Raw genomic sequence first — 15485 nt, 5'->3', positions numbered from 1 at the left:
AGTGAAACAGGCTTGGTAATTACAGCCTGACCACAGACAGGCTGAGAGATCACTAGAGAGGCTACCCAGGAGGCTCGGGAAAGGATAAAATAGCAAAAGCAAGCGTTGCCTCCACACGAGGGGCTCCCAGAGGAACCAGTGAGTCTATGAGGGGTCGGAATGTTGAAATAGGTTCTTTTTAAAGATTTGAGAATTAAAAAATAAAAAAATAAAAACGATTTGAGAATTAGAGAAAGACTTAAAATCCCAGACTGAAGGGTTTAAAAGGGCAAAGGGGTTAGCTCTTCAAAAGATTGCATTAAAAGGCAAGATACAGCTTCCTGCTTCTAGCCATGATGGAGTAGCTCAGCTCAGACCAAAACCCATTAAAGAGCAGGGAAAATATACAAGGAAACTTTTTAGGCATTCTACTGTGGAATGGTCAGTGTTTCAACAAATGGGGCTGAAACAACCCTCCCAGGCGGGTCTGGGAGGCACCCAGGTGTCAAGTTATCACAAGACGCAGAAAATGAGAGACAGTCAACACTAACAGAGGAAATGGACGCCCAGAGAGACCTGCCCGCAGGCCGGTGGAGGCGACGGAGACAAACACGTTCTAGTTTATTGGGACAGAAGAACGTGACTCAGCACAACAAACTGCTTATGGATGGAGACACGGTCATGGTGGGTGCTGACCGCACCACACCCAGTGAAAGAACAGTACAGAAAGGCCGTGAACCTGGGGCTCCACTCAGACCAAGGTCACAGTGGGGGAAGCCCCTCTCCGGGGAAGAAACCAGGCATAGGTTGGAGGGGCTGGAGGGGTCTGGGGTCAAATCGAGTTAAAACTCATTGATCTGAGGGCTTAAGACCAGGCATTTTGTCGTAGGTAAATTTTATGTCAATCAAAAAAAAAAAAACAAACCCTGGAGGCAAGTAGCCCAAAATAGTGGTCGTAGTTAATTTGGTGGGAATGTGGGTGATCTATTCCGCATGTGGATTTTCTAACTTTTTTTCAAGTCTGAAAAAAAGGAAAACACAGAAAGCAGAAAGTGGGGGCTGTCGTCCTCCCTGGGGCTCCTGGTCTCTCCCAACCCAGGAAAGAGCATCTGCACACGGGCCCCAGGGCCCCCACTGCTTCCCCACATCTGGCGCCGGATCCGCTTACGTAAGGAGGATTGGGGTGATGACGTCTGAAATCTGCGTCCAGGCTGCGACCTTGGGGCCCGTCCTGTGTCCTGGTGAGCTGCCGGTCTGGGCTCTCCCCTAGCATCCCGAGATGATTGGTGCCCCAGTAGCCTTCAGGGGGCAGGTGCCAGTCAGATGGCGTCCTGAATATCCAGGAGGCTGGTCTGCGGTAATATCCAGGAGGCTGGTCTGCGGTTCACCGGCAGCCAGGTGGAGGCTGTGAACTTGTCTCCTCCACCCGGGCAGTGCCCTCCAGCGGAACCTCTGCAGAAATGTCTTTGAACTTCACTAAATTATTCATTCAATTTTCCCAAGTTCCTCGTGACCCAGGCACAGCCTGAGGGGAGACCCAGGGCTCCAACCTGCCAGCTACACCCCTGACACACAGGTTCTGGAGAGGCATAGCTTGACCGTCACTGGAGAAGGGATTCCTTGGGCCTGGGGAGGTTCCCTCCACCCAGATGTGGCTCCTGGGGGAGGGGCTACATTGTCCAGACCCCACCTGGCATCTGGAGCCTAAGGGCTTGCAAGAATCCAGAGAGCGGGGGCACCCCACCCCCACATTACCACAGGCCCAGTGTTTCCCCGGGGTCTCAGGGGACACTGTGGTGGTCCCTGGGGCTCAGCCTTCATGAGGAGTGGACACTAGGCCCCCGGGGCCATTGCCCTCCAACACCCCCGCTGGCCACCTTGCGCAGGGCAACCTCCACATGGTGTGAGGCAGAGGCTTTTGGGCTGTGGAGGGTCCCCTCCACCCCCATTTCTCAGCCCCTCCCCTCAAGACACCACACTGCAGATGGCCCCAGAGCTAGCCAGACAAGCGGTCCTCAGAGCCTCTGGAGTCACCACAGCTGCCATGTCAGGGAGGTCGTACCTGTTACTGTGCCCCAGAGGGGTCCCCCGACTGTGAGCAGAGGGGAAATCAAGGGAGGTGTTGGGTGGGGAGCCCAGATCTGGGTCCCTCACAAAGTCTCAAGTCCATGGGAGACCTGGGGGCATCACCAGGCCAGCAAAGTGTCTGCCCAAGACCCAAGCACCCCTGCCAGGGAGACAGCTGGGCTGCCTGGGGTCGAGGGTCCCTCACCCGAGGGGGACCTGCACCTGATTCTCCTCCATGGGTCCCATGTCTAACCACTCCAACCCCAAGGCTCCTCTGGGCTAAATCTGGGCTTTGACTAATGTGCTCATAAGAGACCAAACCCAGACCCTGATCAGAAGCCCCCTACTCCCCGGCTTGGGACCCCCCCCCAGCCACTAAGACACCCCCTGCTTGGACCCTGCCCCCAGCAGCTGAGGGTCATGTGTTTGCTGACTCACCTCTGGGGTCAGAGAGAGCAAGCCTGACGACCCAGGGGTGCCCCAGGCCGGGATCTGTGCCTGGGTCTCAGGGATCCCACAGGGATCAAGGGCTCTGAGGGCTAAGAGGGGCTGAGGGTGGCTGAGTGGCATGGCCTGAGGATATGCTGGGACGTTTGCTGAGAGCCATCAGCTGCACGTCCTTGCAGGAAGCCATCATGTCACCATGCTCTGGTTAAACTTTAATAAGACAGGCAGTGACACCGCCCTGCAGCCATACAGGCATACACCAGTCCCCCAGGCAGGTCCCCAGGGGTCAGCGGCTCCTTCCAAGGCTGTCTCATAGCAGACAGAGGATGGAGGGCAATCTGCTAAGTGGCATGACCCCATCGAGTTCGGGGAGTCCTGAGTCCGGGCCCCTAGATCATGCCGGCCAGCCAGGGCGGCAGGAAGAGGCCGGCAGTCCCGAGCAGGCAGACGATGATGAACACCCAGAGAAAGATGCGGTCGATGACCATGGCCACGTACTTCCAGTCCTCTTTCACCTGCAGACAGACACACACGGTCACTCCCTCAGGCCTCGCCACAGCAAGAAACTTCTAGAACCTCGGTTCCTATTCTTGCCACCAGGGTCACCAAGGTTGCAGGCATACCTGTACTAGGTAAGGGGAGCGTAGGGGATGCAGCGAAATGGCTTTGTGTGAAGTCTGGGCTCAAGGTGTCGATGCTGCAGGTGTCGATGCTCTCTAGCGAAATGGGGTCCAGCATGGTGGCCCTACCAATTCCACCAGCCTGCCAGGTGCCTGAGCTCCCAGGAGGTAGTGATGGGGATGCCTCTGAAGGAAGGCTAGGGTCCAGGCTGTGACACGGTGAAGTGTGCTCTGGGTTTTTGATACTTGGTGGCACCATGGGGACCACCCTGCCCTGCATTTACAGATGGAGCCATTGAGGCTGGAGTCGGCAGGCACCCACAGCCCCTCGCAGTGCAAGGCGAGGGGCAGAGCATCCTGGATAGTGGTGGTTGTGGGGAGCTGACCTCCAGCAAGAAGCCCAGGGCAGTGCTCACAGCTGGCTGCCCTTCACTCCTGCCTCTGCCCAGGGCGGGGTTCACGGTTGGCTGCCCAGGTGGCCTGAGCCTCTCATGGTCAGTGGGTCACTCAGGTCTGTCTCCAAAGCCCCTGAGGGCGAGGGTCACACGTGAATGCAGGCACAGCCCTGTGCTGCAAGCAGGCTCAGCCCTGTGCTGCAAGCAGGCTCTGAGTGTGCAGCTGCTGGGTGGAGGGCTCCCCAGGGACAAGGGAGGGGACCCCAGGCTAGAGGTGGGGAACATGCTGAGCCCACCACCTGCAGCCACTCCCTGGACCCGACAAGGAAGGTGGCTGCACCATCTGGGCTGAAGGGGGGACACAGAGGCCCAGAGGCAGGACAGGTCATGTTACACGTCCACGCTGGAGTATTGGGTCTAGACCCCACCTGGGGTGCCCCCAGGCAAAGCCTCAGGGAGGCCACAGGCAGGCCCTGGGTGGGCAGTTGTCGGCACTTGAGTGAACAGAAAGGAGGGGCACCTGGGCTCGGGCCCGCTGGACCCTAGCAGGTCCCACAGGTCTGGCCAAGGGCAGGCTTAGCCTCCCGTTTTGGGAGCCTTGAGAGAAAAACTTTTCACTGCGGTTTTCTGCTCTGATGTTTAAAGAAATCAGCAGCATCATGATGGTTTTAAGCCAAAGCTGAAAGGGCCAAATTTATTCTTGGGTAACCAGAGTAAATGGGGTCACTTGAAAGCGAGGGAGCGACAGGACCCTCTGTTCCAGGAAGCAGCCAGTGGTGCTGCCGCATCCGAGCAGGAGCAGCTTTCCAGCCACCCCCTTGGAGGTTGAAACGCTGCTCACAAAGCCGCCCAGCCCCCATCCCAGGTCGGTTCCTCTGAAGTTGCTTTGCTTCCCAGAACCTGGGCACAATGCCGGAACCAGAACCTGGTCGTGACAGCTGGGCCTGTGATGCGGATGGAGGGGTCTGGGGACAAGGGGCTGGCCCTGCACTAAGAACCACTGGGCGCCTCCGAGATCCTGGTGACACTTCAAAGGCCTCAATCTCTTCTCAGCAGCCCCTCAGACCCGCACCTCAGAGGTCCTCAAGAACTGGGGAACGCAACGGGCCCAGAACCAGTGTCTCCCAGGTAGAACCTTCCAGAAACCCTCAGATGACTTCACAACCCCTTGGGATTCAAGGGACAGCTAGGAGACTGACTCGCTGGTGGGTGGGGTGGCCCAGCCACAGGACAGACAGTCCCCAGGGATCATGTGTGTCTGGGAAATGATCACAGGCTGTTCCCGAGGAGACAGAGGGATGAAGAGGTGAGGGAGGGAACCACAGTGTCTTGCCTGCCCACAGGCCTGCATTCCTGCAGGAGGAAGCTGATGTGGGGTAAGGTCACAGCCCAGATCGAGCGGCCAGTAATGACCGAGCAGACTGACGGTGCCCTCCCCGACCCGCCTCTGTGCTCCCCTGCCCCACCCCACCCAGGATCTGAACTGGGGCTCAGCCCTCAGCCTGGACCCACCCTTGCAGTCCCCGACTCCACAGGGCCCTGAATATGACCCGTGTCTGAGCACCTGCCCTGCCCGCCCAGACCCCAGGTGCCCTCTCTCTGGCCAGGCATGAGGATGCTGGCCAGAGGGTCCTGTGTCCCAGGCCTGATTTCTCCCCTCCCCGTGCTAGGCCACAGAGGCCACTCAATCTCATCCCATCTCCTCTCAGCACCTCTCACTGCAGACCCTCCCTGGGGCACCCATAGCAGGGTGGGGGGCACTTGAGGTCAAGGGGGATGCTCACCAGGTGCAGATGGTGCTGAAAGCTGCCTAACACCCCACCTGCAGGCAGGCTCCTTGTGCCCTGAAGCCCAAAGGAGACACCAGAGGTCCACTCTGCTCCAACAGCCACTGGGCCACCACTGGGGGGACCTCCTGCCCCCAAGCGGATGGAGGCTTGGGGCACAGGGAACAGCTGGGTTGGGGTCCTGGTTTCTCTGTCTTTCACCAGTCACCTCCTCCTTCAAAGTGGATGGGGCGGTGGGTGCCCCCCCAGGTGACTGTGGTGGGGACTTACCGAGAAGTCTGTGTCTTCTGCCTTCAGGTGGTCTGCAATGTACTGGACACCCTCCACCGCCCGTGCCAGGGCTGGCGACAGGGGCAGGGGCGGCGCTCTGGTGCTGGAGGTCTTGAGCGTGGCATTTGGGGCCCCCAGTTCCTTCCTGCACTGGCATTTGCAGGGAGAGGCCTGGTCTGGGGGCAGGAGCTCGGCTGAGGGGGCCTTGGTCGGAGAAGAGGGGGAGCTATCCGCCAGGCGGGCAGCCGGTGAGGCAGCCTCCTCTCGTGGCCCGCAGTACTGGATGCTCTGGGACCGGCACCGCACGCCGTCCTCCACTGCTTTGCTGGGGCTGGACACGTGCTGGACACTTAGGGACCGGGTCTTGGTGAGGCCCGGGGCCCGGGTGCCGGTGGGTGGATGGCAGGGCCCAGGAGATAGACAGGGGCTGGCCTTCTCGGCCTCTGAAGGCTGCAGAGTTGGCACCTGGTCAGAGGGTGTTGTACGGGCTGGCTGGGGCTTGCTGGGCTGGTCTACCCCACAGGTCAGGGACGGAGACCGGGCGGGCTCCCCATGGGGCTCTGGCCAGAAGTGCGGAGCGCTGGCCGCCTTGTGCATGGACTCGATGAGCCGCCGGCAGTGGTCCTTGACCACAGACGGCCGTTTCATGAAGAGCAGGCGTGGCACGATGTCCAGGAAGACACGGCGGACCCAGGCGGGCATGGTGTGTGTGCGCGGGGAGCGGTGGTGCACGTTGAGCACAAAGACAGTGATGATGATGGAGAGCGTGACGAAGATCATGGTGAAGAGCAGGTACTCGCCGATGAGTGGGATGACCAGCGAGGTGGATGGGATGATCTCGGTGATGAGCAGCAGGAAGACAGTGAGCGACAGCAACACGGAGATGCAGAGGGTGATCTTCTCGCCGCACTCGGAGGGCAGGTAGAAGACGAGCACGGTGAGGCAGGAGATGAGCAGGCAGGGGATGATGAGGTTGATGGTGTAGAAGAGCGGCAGGCGCCGGATGATGAAGGCGTAGGTGATGTCCGAGTAGACCTCCGCGCAGCACTCGTACTTGCGCGTGTTGTAGGTGCCCACGGCGTCCACGATGACCCACTCACCGCTGTCCCAGAAGTCCAGCTGGTCCACGCGGCTGTGCATGCTCACCAGGTCGATCTTGGCCTTGTCGTAGGTCCAGGACCCGAACTTCATGGTGCAGTTCTGCTGGTCGAAGGGGAAGAAGGTGACGTCGATGCTGCAGGAGCTCTTGTAGATGGCCGGGGGCGTCCACTGCACCCGGCCGTCGTGGAAGAGGTGGGCCTTGGTCAGGTGGGTAATGGCAAAGTCCCCGTCCGCACTGGGCGGGAGAGAGAGGTGGTGGGTGAGGCGCCTGACACCTGAGGTCCAGAGCTCTCATGCCTCTGCCCGCTACACACACCCTCACTTCACAGTGAAGCCTTGCCCGGGACCAGACAGCTCTGGGCTCATTGCTCATGGTGCCCACGTCCAGCTCATTGCTCACCTGCCCACCTTGCTGTTTCCCCGACCCTTGGGGGTGACATGCCGTGGAGACTTTCTCAGCAGCCCACACCACACTTGACATCCAAGCTTGACCATGGAGATGACCACGATTATTTGGGGGCTAGAAGGGCCATCCATGTCACATCAGGGGCTCCACGTGCACTAGTGGCCCCAGGGCAGCACACAGAGTGCCTCGTTCCCTGCGGTCACCCTGGAGCTGGACGGAAATCTGACCTGTCTCACCACCTTCTCCTGCTTCAGGCCGGCATTTTCTCCCCCACAGATGCCCCCAAACCTAGAGGCGAGAACCCCCTTCTTGCACAGGTGAAGACTCCAGGGCCCAACGAGGCAGAGACCAGGCCTCCCAGAGGGGGACGTGGACTCCAGCCATCACATCCCAGGCCCTCAGCCCTCCTGCCTATTCCTTGGCCGCAGGGCTCCCTGTCCAGACCTGGCAGGGAACAGAGCTAGGGGCTGCGGTCCTGGCCCAAGCCTGGGTCTCCCAGGGACAGCTGCCTAGGATGCCCATGGTGAGGAGAAGGGCATGTTGATGCCATGGGGGACCTGGGGACACCTGCCCACAGTCTGCTGAGAACACTGCCTGCCCCCAGAGTCAGCCACTCTCTCCTCTGCTGCTGGAAGTGCCCAGTCCCCAGTCTGGGTCCCAAGCTGTTATTGCCTGGGTCAGGAGGGCCTTCTCTCAGCCTGTTTCCCCGCAAGGCCTGAGCTGCCCACACTGACCACGTGGGGCACCCACAGGCAGGTAAGGGAGCAGCTGTCCTGGGCTTCAGCTCTGAAATGCTGATGGGAGACCTCCCCTCCTCCCACCAGGGACAGCCCCACAGACACTAGTCTCCGAGCCCGTGTCTTCACTCTCCTGTGCTAAGGGCACTTCCGCCCCGGGCCGGCCCTGTACTCTGCATGTGGGACTCCGGGACCCAGCCACCCAGGGCAACTCCAGGAAGAAGGAGCTTTCCCAAGGGAAGTTGTCACCACCCCCACCTCCCTGCCACCCCACCCCACCCTCATCACCGCTCTAGGAAGTCCCACCCCTCCCCCACAGTGGGCTTCCCATGCCAGGGGACAAAGCACCCCCCAGAAGCTGGGCCAGTAAGCCCAGGGGAAGTGGTCATTAGGACAGCTTGTGGGGAAGAGGGGTCAACCCGGCCGGTCAGATTCCTGCTCTAGGCTGAAGACGCCATCCACATGAGCCCCTCTGCCTGGCAGGCCAGTGGAGGGAGCCCCCGTGGACAGCATGGCCTCACGTGCACTCCCTCCAGCCTCGAAGGAGTACCCCAAAGCTCTCAGAAAAGCCACCTTCAACCCTTCCCCTTGCCCAGCAGCCTGCGCTGACCACTTGGCCACACGCAAGTGCACATGGGCCTGATCCCTGGAAACAGGCCTCCTCAGTGGCCATCTGGCCAACATCACCACCAGCCCTGGGGTCCATCTATGCCCACGCCCAACCCCCTCCAAAAAGGGCCTCGGTGCCAGCCTCCATCCCTAAGGGAAGCTAGGGGTCCAACCCGCTACCTCTAGGTCTCGGTAGGGAGTCTAGGGAGGGAAGGGGCTGGGATGCCATCCTGGGGGCTGTATGCCTCCCAGACCTGCTTATTGGTCTCGGTCGAGCAGTCACAGAGCACGATGCTTCCCTGGGTCCCAGAGTCCTGACCCTGGTCCCTATGTTCTGGGTCAGAGAGGTTCAGGCAGATTGAGTGCTGGGTCCCCTGGGGCAGGGGGCTGGGGGGAGCTGAGTGGGGACCCCGGGGGGCCTTAGGGGGCCTGGAGGACTCCAGCGCTCAGGGTCTGACCAGGCAGCTTGTAGAGGGAAAATAGAGAGTCTGCCCCACCTCCCACTCTCCAAGCGGCCCCCCTTAATGCATCCCTAAAACCCTCTCCTCCATGTGCGGCCGCTCTCCCCGCTGCCATTACTGGAATCAATTAAGCTGCAAGTGGAGCCCAGTCATTCTTAATCAAATAGCATTTGTAGGTCAGGCCCAACCCCGGGGCCCAGGAGGGCTTTTGTGCAGAAGCACCGGGGTCTGGGTGGGAGGGCAGGGGGCCTTGGGCAGGGGGACCAAGTGCTGCCATTGGCTGTGTTCGTCAGTGCTGTGGGGCCACGGCCGCCCAGAGCCTGGGTCTTCCAGCATGGATTCAGCTCTGGGTGAGCTGGCCTAGCAATGACACAGCAGAGACCATGGACACGGTAGGCTGTCAGGCTGCCCCGAGGTCAAGGGCCCAGCCAAGGTCCCAGGAAAGGACAAGTTCAAGGAGGCCAGCCCTCTGGAGCCCACGTCTGCCACAGCAGTGCCCATAGTCCCCTGGCCCCCCAGCACAGAAACACCCTCCAGAGATGAGATTTCAGCTCAGCTTCCACAGCTGGGACACACATCCCTGACAGAGGCTTTGTTTGCGGAGCGTGATGAGCTGGGGTTTGGGGACTTTCGGTGATGTCTGTGCAGGGAGCTGTGAGCACAGATGGAGGGGCAGGGGAGGGTGAGGACAGGCAGGCTGTTCTGGGGGCTCCCTCTCCACTCCTCGTACCCCACCCTCTGCTCCAGGACTGGGTGACCAATGTACAGGTGCCCAGCCTCCCCAGACAGGGACTGATTCTGGAACAGACTCCAGCCCGAGGCGGAGCAACTGCAGGGCCTGTAGTCATCCTGGGAGGGGCTCTGATCCCTTCCTTGCCCCGCAAGAGACTGAGGCCCCAGGGCTGGCACGGGCAGGGAAGGAACCCTCAGGCACCCGCAGGCCCCCAGAGCCCCCATCTCCTTGCCTCTTTGCCTGTCAATAGGTCTCAGCACCCTCTTTATTTCCGCCTGGGCTGGAGGGCTGAGCTGTCTGCCTCTTGCTCACGCTGGCTTTGGCAGAGATTCCTGGCGGGGGCGTGGCTGGACGTGGCCCCACCCACTAAGGCCCCAGCTCACTTGTTGTAAAGGACGATGTCTGGCCGCCAGATTAGCTCGGAGGGGATTCGGATGGAAGTCACATTCTCATAGTCGGCGGGGTCCCAGTGCAGCTTATAGTCGTGCCACTCCTGCGGGAGGAAAGGAAAGAGGGGGGTCAGAAGAGAGGGGTAGGGAGAGGGTGGGGAGGGGGCATTGAGGGCTCTCTCCCACTCACCTGCTTCACCCACACATTCGTCGTCATCATTTGGTTCTTCTCATCCTAGGGCACGAACAAGAAGAAGGCAGGTTGTGATCCCCATTGGTTCAGGACACATCTCTCTGGCCAAGCTTCCTTACCCACAAGGATGGGCCAGGGCCGAACAAGGGGACTGGGTGACCTCAGGAGGGAGGGAGTGTCTCGCCCCTGGAGGCAGCCAAGCCCAGGATGGCAGGCCCAGAGGGGACTGAGGGCCACAGGGTAAGTCCCCTTGACCCTTCTGAGAAGGAAGGTGAGGACAGTGTCCAGCTGGCTTTACAGGTGGCCAGACCTGGCCCTCTCCAGCTACGTAAGTAAGGGTATATTCGACACCCAGGGCTCCTGGCTGCTGGAGGAGCTGCCCTTTTCCCAGCAGCCCGTGATGGTCCTGCCCACCTGCATCACTCCCTCCCAGCTGGCCAGCCTGCCCCCTCTGCTACCCCTGAGCCACCCACTCACTGGCCAAACTGCCCCTCCAGGCCCAGAGCCTCAGGACCTGGAGGTAGACAGGTGAGGGGCAAGAACAGATGAGATGGGAGCAGGAGAGCCAGCAGGCTCCTCTACAGGTCACTGAGCAACCCCCTGCCAGGTGAGAAGGGCTGGAACACACTCACTCACATACAACACTCACATGCACTCATACACACTGACACACACTGACACACTCACACACACACACAACACTCACATGCATACATACACACTGACACACACTGACACACACACAATACACACACACAATACACACACACTCACATACAACACTCACACACACACTCCCTGCTCCCTCCACCCCACTTCCCAGCCCTCCTGTTCACTGGACACAGGCAGTCAGGCACCAGCACAGGCTGGAGAAGAACGCCAGGCTCTGTGCATGGATGTAGGGGTCCTCTTACCCCACCCTGAACCTCCAGGGACCATGCCGCACCCAGCCCAGGCAGAGGGCAACTGGGTTGGGGCTGGAGGGGGCTGGCTCCTTGCAAAAGGTTTGGGGCGGGACACTTGCTGCTGATGGAGGGTACTTCTCAGAGAGCAGGGTGCCCCTGAGGGGCAGGGGCTATTCCCCTGGGGAGGGTAGAGGGACTGGACACAGGCTCGGGGCGGGGGGCGGTGCTTGAACCAGCCTCTCCCCACTTTATGACGGCCCAACTTTTTCCCTTGTCGGCTCTAGACCAGGGGCACGCAAGTCGTCAGGACGACTGCTCAGGCCAAAGAAACCCGAGGACGGTCAAGAAGTGAAGCACCCAGTGCCCAGACAGGGCCGGGGGCAGATGGTTATTCAAAGGCAAGGCCCGGGAGCCTCCCCTCCTGCTCCCCCAGGGGACAAGCCCTGGGTCGGCTGGGTCATGGGAGGGGACCACATCTCCTGCCACCCCAGGCACTGCCTTGGTCCTGATCTCCCTCAGGGCCACCTGGGTCATGCCACCAGAGGACACTGAGGATAAGCGTGACCTAAGCGGGGCCTGGACACCACTCCAACGACCTCGACCTTGGCAATGCAGTCCTGCAGTGGTGCTGCCTCCACCACCACATCCTTGCATTCCCCTGGGGGCAGCTGGCCTGGCTCTGCCCCATTCCCTGCCTCCAGATCAAGCTTCCAGGTGCCGGGCCTGGCCTCCTTCCCCTTGTGCCCACCACTCACACACACCCCTTGCAGCTGTCCACCCGTCCACCCCACCCATATGAAGTGCCCTTCATACATTCGGGCACCTGAAACATTAGCCCAGGGCCCAGAGGTGCCCAGGGACTCCCAGCCTCCTCTGCAGATGTGAACACACATGAACACACACACACACACACACATACACACTGGGGCACAAACCTGCAGCAAACACTGCAGCCCTTCAAAGAGTGGGCAGGGAGGTGGCCCCTTCCACAAAAGGCCAGCACCCAGGACAGGCAAGGACGTCTCATCAGCACACGTGTGCAGGAGTGTCCTTGGCCAACTCAGCTGCAGACAGCAGGGCTGGGAGCAGCTCCTGTCCAGCCCAGTGTTGCCATGGGGCCTCCGGCGGGTCCCTCACTGGGGTCTCAGGACTGGTGTGCTCTGGCTGTCTCTCCTGGGCAAACTAGGGAGATGGAGGGGAGGAGAATGCTACAACATGGTGGCTGGGGGACAAGAAAACCCCAGGAGCTCAGGCAGGAGGCCAGGCCACAGTGCAGCTGACCCAGAACATGAAGCCACAGCCACACTGGGAATTATGTTTGCAAACGCAGTGGGTCGGAACCTCCACCATCCTGAGCTCCCTTCTGGCTGCACCCCAGCCAGGAGTACTTTACAGGAAGCATTTGAGGCTTGGTTCTAGGAGGCCTGAGAGCACAGGCCAGGATGGGGGACTGACCAGTTCTCTCTGCTAATGGGGCACAAGCATAGCTCTTTCTGTCAGTGTGAATGTGGCCACAGCCCCCACCCTCCACGTCCCAAAGCCCCTTGGATGTTGCCGGCTCACTCATCCTATTCCACAGGTGAGAAGACCAGGGCCCCAGGGGCCACTCAATACACCTGGCACGAGCTGGAAACCAGGGTCTCCAGACTCTGAAACTGGTGGCTCCCCCCTCACAGAACCCGCTTGGGGTTGGGGTCCTGGCAGGGGTGTGGGGTGGACATTTGGAGAGATCTACAGCCCATGGCAGCTCCTCCTGGAACCTGAGCTGACTGGAAACCCCAGTCCAAACCTAGCCAGCCTCAGACCCTCTTGCAGCCAGCAAACCAGCTCCTGGAAGACTCCTCCAGGCCAGGCCGGAGCCCACACTCCAAGGCCCTTTGGCTGCTGCCCCAGAATGTGCAGCCAACACGCAGTTAGACCCATAGGACGGGCCCCCACCCTGAGTGATCACCCCCGCTCCTCCAGAGCTGCAGCCACTCAGAGGCTGGACCTCGGCCTCCTCTCAATAGCCTCCTCGGTCCCCATCCAGGGAAGTAAACTCACCTGACAAACAGCCTGTCTGACTCGCCAGGTTGCCCCATTCCAGACAGGCTGGGGGACCTCCTGAGCAAGGTGAAGGTCAAGAGGGGCTGCCAGGGCCCCACACGGCCCCACCCTGACCCACTCAGTGCCAGGACTTGCCCTGCACTGGCCCCACAGATGAGTCTCCTGCTCCCTGTCTCTGGCGGCCACAGCCCTGATCCCCTGCTGCAAATCTGGCCCTTTGAGCTTTTCTACGTGGAGAGGGAGGAATGGGCAGGGCGTTGGAGGGCATCGCGTGGAACAGTCCTTGCCTCCCACGTTGCTTAAGTGTATGTGCAGGACTCAGGCAGGGCTGGGACTCACATGCAGCCCTCCCAGCTCATCCAGCCCATGCCCCCAGCCCCAGGGCCATCTCCAGGCCTGTCCCTCCCTGACACAGGTTGGCCCTGGGTTGCCGACACCCACCCCATCCCCAGCACCTACCACATCAATAAGCTGCGCGATGGACAGGCCGAAGTGGACAAGAACCGCATCCGAGATGTTAGCCACGGGCCGGGACCACTTATTATAGCCTGAGAAGAGCTTCTTCAGCAGCCGCTCCTCCGCATGAGCCCGGGTCTCTGCATGGCTGCTCACTGGGGGGACATGCGGGTGCAGGGCTCAGGGGAGGGGACGGTGACCGTTCAGGCTGCGCCCTTGGGCCTCCTGTCAGGCTGCACTCAGCACTTGGGCTCCCTTCCAGCCCCTCAAAGCACATTCCTCCCTCCTATCTCAGGACCTTTGCACCTGCTGCCCTACTTCCGTTCACAGTTTCTCCTCTACCCCAGGGAAGGGAAGCCTTCTGAGCACTGGGTCCACCGCCGTGAGAGGGTATCACTGATGTGATGAGTGCTGACTGGACGGCTCCTCATCAGACCGTGACTGCGGGAGAGAGGGGCTCTATCTCGAGCTACTAGCAAAGTCCTGAGCACCTTGTCTCAAAGAACAAAGGTGGGGGTAACCGCAGGACAAGAAGGGGCAGGCCCAGGCAGGGAGAGAAGGACGAGGAGTGAGGATTCAACCCCTGAGGGTTTCCTGTGGCTGCAGCAACCGCAAGCGATCATCCTGGAAGATAATCCAGGATGCATGAGTGACCTGGCACCCCCAGTGACTCTGGCACGCTGCATTCCTGGATGGTCTCTCCTCGATGACTAGATCTGGAGTGAACCTGGGCAGGGGCTTCCTCATTCAGCCCAGCCCAGTGGCCAGTCTGTGGTCTGACGGCTTCCCTGCCACTCTTGGGCACCTGTGCTGCATCATGGAGGGCATCTGAGGGCAGGACAGGAGACCCTTGTTTACCTGCTCCTCTCAGCTCAGTCCTGCTGACTGCTGGACCCATGAGAGCATGACTGACAGCTGGACCCATGAGGGCATTCACAAGTACGCCTGGGGTCAATCTTAGACCCCCAGGACCTTTACTCGCAGCCCAGAGCCCCAGCGTAGTCCCTCTGACAGTATAGTGTCTCTCCTTCCTCACTGGGGAGGCCAGAGGATTAAATTCCCTCCATGCACCCCTGAAATAGCAAGGTGGCTTCCCAGAGAATGAGGAGGAGCAGATGGCTGGAACCTCGACAGTTCTAGTGAGCCTAGAGGAGCAGAAGGGGTTTGGGTGGGGCCCTGCCAAGGGCAGAGACCAGCCCTCTGATTCCCCAGCCCTTAGGGGTGGGGGGTGGGGCAGGCATGGTGCAGCCTGCAAGGAAATTGGGCAGAATGGATAAACGGGGGTGGGACGCACCTCTCTCCATTCAAGTTGGAGCTTCTGGGTCCAGCTCCTGAAACAGCATCTCCCTCACACCCACCCCAATCCTTTTCTTCGAATTGCCGAACAGGTTAACTCTTTCTTCGCCTGGCTCCGCCCGCGCTCGAAGGACAGTCTTTTGCGTCTGGGGGATGCGGGGTGGGGGGAGCCTCCGCGGCTGCCCCGTTGCGCGCACCCGAGGCTTGGGACTGCAGCCAGGAGCCTCCCTTCCTTTGGCTCCGGAGGTCCGAGGCCGCCCTGAACCGGGCGAAAGGGGATCCTTCCAGCGCCCTGAAACTTACCAGGCAGGAAGCCGGCCCCCAGCAGCAGCAGCAGCAGCGGCGGCGGCAGCGGCGATGTACCCGGGCCCCCGAGCTCCATGGCGCACAGAGCGGGCTCTAGATGCGGGCGGCTCCCGGCTCCGCCGCGCCCCTGCTCTGAGCTCCGCGCGCACCCAACTTCATGCCCCCCGCGCCGCGCGGGCCGCTCCGACCGCAAAGCCTCGCTCGGTCGCTCCTCCCGGAGGGCGCGGCGGCGGCTACCGGACCCGGATCGCGGGCTGTGGGCTCCGCGGCGCGGCCCCGCCC

At 60.8% G+C, this 15485-nt stretch overlaps 1 protein-coding gene across 2 annotated transcripts; it reads right to left on the bottom strand.

Annotated features, from left to right (window-relative positions):
- Positions 1 to 2882: 2882 nt before the first annotated feature.
- On the bottom strand, positions 2883 to 15279 carry CHRNA4 (cholinergic receptor nicotinic alpha 4 subunit). 2 transcript variants are annotated; one of them, XM_068987151.1, is made up of 6 exons: positions 15201 to 15279; positions 13605 to 13756; positions 10192 to 10236; positions 9996 to 10105; positions 5566 to 6901; positions 2883 to 3008 (listed from the first exon to the last, which is right to left on the bottom strand). In XM_068987151.1, the coding sequence occupies exons 1-6, from the start codon at positions 15277 to 15279 to the stop codon at positions 2883 to 2885; spliced, it is 1848 nt and encodes a 615-aa protein (XP_068843252.1). The 2 variants fall into 2 exon arrangements, with proteins under 2 accessions (XP_068843252.1, XP_068843253.1); XM_068987152.1 differs by lacking the exon at positions 15201 to 15279 and having other exon boundaries at positions 13650 to 13718.
- Positions 15280 to 15485: the final 206 nt, after the last annotated feature.

This window comes from Capricornis sumatraensis, chromosome 15 (genome assembly GCF_032405125.1).
Source record: "Capricornis sumatraensis isolate serow.1 chromosome 15, serow.2, whole genome shotgun sequence".
Taxonomy (NCBI): domain Eukaryota; kingdom Metazoa; phylum Chordata; class Mammalia; order Artiodactyla; family Bovidae; genus Capricornis; species Capricornis sumatraensis.
The sequence above is the reverse complement of the archived record's forward strand: the minus strand, read 5'-3'. Positions and strand labels throughout refer to the sequence as shown.

Bases quoted from the DNA above. Each gene is read 5' to 3' on its own strand.
- CHRNA4 (XM_068987151.1), bottom strand. From the start codon at position 15,279: ATGGAGCTCGGGGGCCCGGGTACATCGCCGCTGCCGCCGCCGCTGCTG. The intron at 10,106-10,191 runs GTGAGTGGGAGA...TTCCTCCCGCAG, and splicing joins CGAATGTGTGGGTGAAGCAG to GAGTGGCACGACTATAAGCT. The intron at 3,009-5,565 runs GTAAGTCCCCAC...GTCTGTCTGCAG, and splicing joins CAGAAGACACAGACTTCTCG to GTGAAAGAGGACTGGAAGTA.